We start from the raw sequence: 6733 nt of genomic DNA on the forward strand, positions 1-6733 counted from the left end.
AACAGAAAATGAAATTGATTTTTATGTATTATGATGGGCATGCAGCTGTGTGGAGATAATAGAGAACAGAGAATCTCATATATCTAAAAAATGCAACAAAGTTTGCGATTTCTTTTATCAGAATACATGCTTTGAGATTTGTTAACTTAGATTTTTTTTAGAAAGTTAACTTAGACCTATTATTTAATAATTAATAAAATTTGAAATATATTTTATAAAAATATTAATCGTTAGAGAGATTTTTCTAAAAAAAATATATAGCAATTGATGATTTATTTGGGACAACACTAATTTTGAAGGTGGAAGCTAAAATACCATCATTTTTTTTTGTTCGTTTGAGAACATTTTAAGGGAAGTTATTATATGAACAAATAAAAGCATATGAAGCATCTCTACTATAAAAAGAGATTAAAAATTATTTTACTTCATGAATAGAGCTTCTTGATAATTATTATTTGATTCAATATCAAATTTATATTTTTTAAACTGAATACAAATTATTATTTTTTGGATTAAATAATTGTAAAGTGCATTTAGTTGGCTTTTCTATAATATAATATTAATATTAGATTTACGAATTTAGATGCTTTAATATATATTTTTATATTTTTTATAATTTTTTCCATACAAATTTAATAAATTACCAATTCTAATAATTAATAAATATTTAATCCATGTATATTATTTATTAGAGGGTCGATTGTATATTAAAACAGTGACAACGGTAATAAAAGAAATCAGAAACAATTGAAGCATAAAAGCTTGTTTGATCGAATTGTGTGTGCGCAAGGTGGGTTTGACTAGAGCTAGTATTTTCTAGGGGTTTTTGTTCTTTTTGGGGGGTTGGGTTATGTACGCCACCTCTGGCTAGGTCAATTAGTAGTCCTATTTTATAGTGGTTAGGTTAGGGTTGGCGTTAGTTAGAGTGTAAGTTATGTTAGGAGTCTGTTAGTTAGAGTTATAGATGTACAAAAATTGTGAAAGTGTGTGAAGTGATAGACTTTTAGGATTAGGATTAGAATTACATTTACATTTATCATTGGGATTTTTTAATTAAAATTCGTATCAATTAGTGTGTGTGACATAAAAATAGGTCAAAAATTATGTTTGATGCCAAGAAGTGTTAAAAAAAGTTGTTGGGACTTTAAAGGTTTAGGTATGGTCAATTTATTCTGTGAAATTTGAAAATTGGCTCATAAACTTTTAAGATATTACAATTAGTGCAATTTCCTAGACTTAGATCACAATCTCTTTGGATTTTTATAGGATATATGCAGCTAATTACGTTTCAATCATTCAAGTTTGCAACTGTGTACAAATCTAACCAGCTTGAATCCAATTAAACGGACCACAAGCTTGTTACCCGGATAAATTTCTCTTAACAACATTGGACGCTTTAGCCCTTATCACTTTTACTTGTCCAAAAATATGTCTCTATAATAATTTTTAAAATTATTTTGCAAATAATGGCCACCGGCGTTAATTACGAAAAGATGAGTGAAAATGTTGTAATTACTATTTTAAAAATAGAGTAATCTTAAAATAATTTCAATTTCTTTTGATATTCAAACTTGTTAATTGAAAATCATCACTGATTTCAACAATTTTTTGCGACAGATCAAATTTGTTTAGTTGCTGATTTTTTGAAAAATCAAATTTGTATTAGTTCAAGTGCCATAATTAATTAATTTTTTTAAAGATTTGTTCGACATATCTGCTATTAAATCATTTATAATTGTAGCATAAGCCGTCTTTTTCTTTTAAGGCCTAATTACTTAAAAACCACCCACCTTATAATTTTTTTTCATTTATACCATGACCTAGAAAAATGTTCATTTGTACCCTATTTTCGATTTTTATGTTTCATTTGTACCCCAAAATTATTATTTTTTGATAATTTAATTAATTTAAAGATGAAAATATTAAAAACAAGTTATATAAATGATTTACATTAACGTTTTATCAGAATATAGGTTAAAAATGAAGGACTAATTTAAACTCTTATTCAAAAAAAAAAGGTCAATTTAACTCATTAGGGTAGAGATGAAACATCAAATTCGAAAATAGGGTACAATTGAAAATTTTCCTAATTCATGGTATAAATAAAAAAAAATTACAAGGTGAGTGATTTTTAAGTAATTAGGCCTTCTTTTAAAGATGTAAAAGTTTATTCTAAATTTTACTCTTGTAAGCTTCGTTCACGGGTTAATGCAAAATTATCTACATTGATATTTTTTTTTTGAAAAAATTATCAAACACTTCCTATATTGTTTATAAATTATCAAAAAATATCTATAGTTTATATTTAAAAACCAAAATTTTCATGTAAAAAGGAATATGGTGACGTGTACATGTAGGTGGGCCAATAGGCGGCAGTTTGACGCCAATAAAATTCCCATTATTTCAGCCTACAAAAAACTCTCTTCGCTTCTTATCTCTCTGTCTTTGAATTGTTTTGGATCGTTGAAATCGAATCAGGTAAAATCACAGATCCCTTAATCTCATTTCTCTTACAGTTCCGATCTATTCTTTACTCAGATCGAATCATACGATATTAATCTTGGTTTGAATCGATTGAATTTGACAGATCAAATCGAGAGATCATGGGGCTTAGTTTTACGAAGCTGTTCAGCAGGCTGTTTGCTAAAAGGGAAATGAGAATTCTGATGGTGGGTCTGGATGCAGCTGGTAAAACCACTATTTTGTACAAGCTCAAGCTTGGTGAAATTGTCACCACTATCCCTACCATTGGTAACCCCTCTTTTATTTTTTTGCACTTCAAAATTCATTATGATTATGTCAAATTTTATTTCATTTCTACCCACTTAGTATATTTGTGATCCCGCACCGGTTTTACGGTCGCTTATCCAAACCCTAGCTAGGCTCTTTTTAGTAAATGGAGTGGTTGGGACGGGACTGCTGTGGAATTACTAGCTATGTGGGCTTGCAGGCGGTCCACATCCCACCGGGGTTTGACTGTGATCCTGGGCTTTGGCTCTCCCTCGGGGGACTGAGTCCTTGTTTGTCACCAAGAAAAATATATTTGTGTATTTATCTTGCGGTCGTTTATGTTTTAAATAGCTGTAACAATTATATTTTTAGGGTTTGCGTTATTTAGACACAAGTCGATAGTATTATTTTTTAAGGGTCTGCATTTGTTAGAATTCTAGTCTTTTTCAATTTCTAACATTATTAAAAAGAAGGCATTTTTTAAAGAAATGAACTTTTTGCTAGGGAATCCAGTTCTGTTGAAAGCTTGCGATTGATTACCTTTGAATGTTTGTGATAGCTGGTCATTGTGGTCAACAAGTAGCTCTTTCTTATAATTTCTGTAATTTTATGTATAGTGTTTATGATAACAATGGATGCATCTTTGCGCTACTCAAATGCTTCTGTTTTTGAATATATGGTTGCTGCAAATTTCGATAGCTGCTTATGTTTGTTCTTTGTTTTCCTGTGTTAATGTGGAGTTGATTGTTGTTGGCTCCTACATATGAAGTAACTATTATTTTTTCATAGAAGAAGAGTCTCAAAATGAAGAGAACGTTGACATTGAAAAACTATGTATTGCAATAGGAATCAATATTATGGGTCAGTAATGATCTTTAGTGATTGGAGATTGTAAAGCGTAGTCATTCAATAAGGACTTGACAATGAATTTCATTTACTTGTATTGTAAATCATTATGAGATAAGTTTTTGCTATTTTTGTATAGCATGAAAGTCTAGTCTAAATTTTTTGCTATGCATTTTCTCCATAGTTTTTTTATCCCCTACCGTTCAAGTGTACGAACCAAACTTATTTGATTAAATAGTTTAACTTAAATGATTTTGTTGCAGGATTCAATGTGGAGACTGTGGAATATAAGAACATCAGCTTCACAGTTTGGGATGTTGGAGGTCAAGACAAGGTACGTTGAAGGTTTCAAATCCTGAATGTCTAAATCAAGCTTACATTTTCTTGATTTTTGAGCACCTGCGCAGATTTTGTTCTTAAGTGGCGAGATGCTTAACTTGAGCAATAGCTTTATCAAGACTTCTGTTTAAATTTTCAGAGTGTGTTCTCTTGTTTGTAATGTTTGATGATAAACTTCATATTATTGGAACTATCGATCTCATGAAAATTTTGTTTGTGTTAACAATGATATGACTTAGGATTGAGTCATTGGTTCTGTATGCCTCATTAGATTCACACATATAGGATATTCATTTAGATGCTGACTGACTTGCTATTTTCTGTATGTAAGTACGCTATTTTTTTTACTTCACATGCTAGCTAAGCTAGGTTCTTCCATTTAATTGATCGTCTATCAGTGCTCATGATATGTATTTCTTTTTCTTTGTCCTACAACTACAGATTCGTCCTTTATGGAGGCATTACTTCCAGAACACTCAAGGCCTCATATTTGTGGTGGATAGTAATGACAGGGATCGTGTTGTTGAGGCAAGGGATGAGTTGCATAGAATGTTGAATGAGGTTTGTTGTTCAAATTTTATTTTTGTAACTTCGCGTGCTATGTTTTTACACTTTTATTTATTATGGCACATGGCAAGATAATAGAGTACTATGTAATCCTGAAATGGCATCTGCTATTGTTGTAACTCTCAGACTCAGTGTTAGTTTCTTTTCCTCCAATGAGTTTCCGAGTAGTTTCCTGTGTACATCCTAGTTAAATAAATGATCATCATTCACTTTCAAATAAAAAAATGTGATGCCATCATCTTTTAATTTAAGTCGTGGCAATATCCTGTACTCGGTATCTTATGTGTTGAACACTTGTAGAAGTTTTCACTATTGATAGTGAAGAGTTTGCAAAGCATGTAATGACATGAGCAAGAAAAACTAACGCTCACAGTTGAAAGTAAAAATCACAGGCTACTTTAGATAAGTATTGACTTATTTTCATGCGAGGTTCGGGTTTTATGTACAAAGGTCTTGAGAGTTTTTTTTTCCTTCAATGGTCTTTTAATTTCTCAAAATATTCTTTAGTTGTTTTGGCCATAAGACATGCTAACCTAAACCATGTAAACCCTAGCTTGCACATGGTTATGTTTATAACTTTATTTGTTCTTTTAGTCTCTCTAGGTACCAATGATAGTTAGATGCTGAAATGCCACTTTTTAAGGCTAGGTTTGAACATTGCCACAACTGATATACATGTGACTGCTACTTATTATACGGTATGATGTGGACAATTGGTATAGTGTTAGTGTTCTATGTTGAAAGCAATAGGTTGATATGGTTTATGATGGATAGAAATAGTATGAATCCATAGTAGAAAGTATCACTGAGGTTGTTTAATTAGGCAGTTGAAAAGTTTTTTTAATTTTTTTTACAAGACAATTGGGTTCTATAATACCATTTTCTCTTTCAATCCATGCGCTGATGAGGTTAATGCGGTTCTTTGGAACTAGAGAAATGGTTTTAAAGCATCATAATGCTCGTTAATGTTGACGCTCTTCACTTTCACTAGCTTGCTTTTCGTTTTTCTTAATCCCTATCACTCAGCTCATACAAGATTATATTGAGCAAATAAACCAGAAATTCATGATAGTGGTTAGGTTAGGATTAGTCAAAAGCCTTATTATATTCTGATCCTATGGAAAATATGGTTGCAGGATGAACTGAGAGATGCCGTCTTGCTTGTATTTGCAAACAAACAAGATCTTCCCAACGCAATGAATGCTGCAGAAATAACTGACAAGCTCGGGCTTAACTCTCTCCGTCAACGCCACTGGTAAATATATTTTAAGTGCTTGTTAGGTTATGCTACTCATTAAGGATACAGAGTAGAGCATGTTTCATGTTAATTGATAAAACTTCTTATAGTTTGACAATATAGGCTAATGATGCAAGTGTGACTGAATGATCGGAGAAAATGAATTTACATTTGTTTTTCTCCTTACACTTGTTTCAGTTTTCTTTGCTAAAGTTGGCCATGCACCTTTGATTTCTGTTTAATTGGAGAATTGACCATCCTTTTACAAAGTTTAACTTATTTTTGAAAGTGATTGAAATATATTTATGCCATTTTGCTGATATCAGGTACATCCAGAGTACTTGTGCAACATCAGGAGAGGGCCTTTATGAGGGGCTCGATTGGTTGTCTAACAACATTGCTAGCAAGGTAGAGAAAATGAAACACTAGGATATGTAAAATTACAAGTTACATAAGAATAATTTTGTGTAGCTCATAGCGAGCGAGGATAAGAGAACTAGATAATCCTTCATCTCTAATGCTGAAGTTATTGACATTCGATGTGTTTTCATTTCTTCCAGGCTTGAGAAAAAACTCGAAGATTTTGGTGTGCGTTTCTGGGAAGCCAAGTTCACGTTTTGTTCGGAGAGATTGCGATTGTAATAGCAGAATGTTGATTTAGATATGCATAAATACAATATGGATGTGTGCAATCTGTCTTTAGCTAGTAAGTAAATCTTGAAAACATAATTATGAATGACTATAATGCTTTGTTTGCGAGTGGTAAAGTAGCTATATTACTTTGGTTTTCAAAACAGATCATATGCAGTGAAACTTGTCTTTAATTTTTGCAAAGTCGTGTAATTATAGTATTTTAGCTCTACCTCAAATGTTCAATCTAATTAAAAATCGTGCCAATTAGGATTGTCGACACCCAGGGCAATTGGCTTCATCTTCTTTTTTAAAAACCTTTTCAGGGCTGTTTGGTTCGCCACAGAAAAGAGGAATGGGAATGGAAATGGAAATGAGAATGAA

General features: G+C 31.7%; 1 protein-coding gene across 1 annotated transcript; it reads left to right on the forward strand.

Moving 5' to 3' along the window:
* Positions 1–2369: 2369 nt before the first annotated feature.
* Positions 2370–6486, forward strand: LOC126673950 (ADP-ribosylation factor-like). The gene is made up of 7 exons (XM_050368288.2): positions 2370–2478; positions 2588–2751; positions 3840–3910; positions 4357–4476; positions 5619–5737; positions 6046–6127; positions 6280–6486. The coding sequence occupies exons 2-7, from the start codon at positions 2604–2606 to the stop codon at positions 6283–6285; spliced, it is 546 nt and encodes a 181-aa protein (XP_050224245.1). The 5' UTR covers positions 2370–2478; positions 2588–2603; the 3' UTR covers positions 6286–6486.
* The last annotated feature ends 247 nt before the right edge of the window (positions 6487–6733 follow it).

Source organism: Mercurialis annua, linkage group LG3, assembly GCF_937616625.2.
Source record: "Mercurialis annua linkage group LG3, ddMerAnnu1.2, whole genome shotgun sequence".
Taxonomy (NCBI): domain Eukaryota; kingdom Viridiplantae; phylum Streptophyta; class Magnoliopsida; order Malpighiales; family Euphorbiaceae; genus Mercurialis; species Mercurialis annua.

What these genes read in the sequence shown, in the direction of transcription:
- LOC126673950 (XM_050368288.2), top strand. Translation starts at nt 2,604, where the DNA reads ATGGGGCTTAGTTTTACGAAGCTGTTCAGCAGGCTGTTTGCTAAAAGG. An exon ending in CACCACTATCCCTACCATTG is followed by an intron (nt 2,752 to 3,839) that starts GTAACCCCTCTT and finishes ATTTTGTTGCAG; the next exon opens with GATTCAATGTGGAGACTGTG. An exon ending in TCTCTCCGTCAACGCCACTG is followed by an intron (nt 5,738 to 6,045) that starts GTAAATATATTT and finishes TGCTGATATCAG; the next exon opens with GTACATCCAGAGTACTTGTG.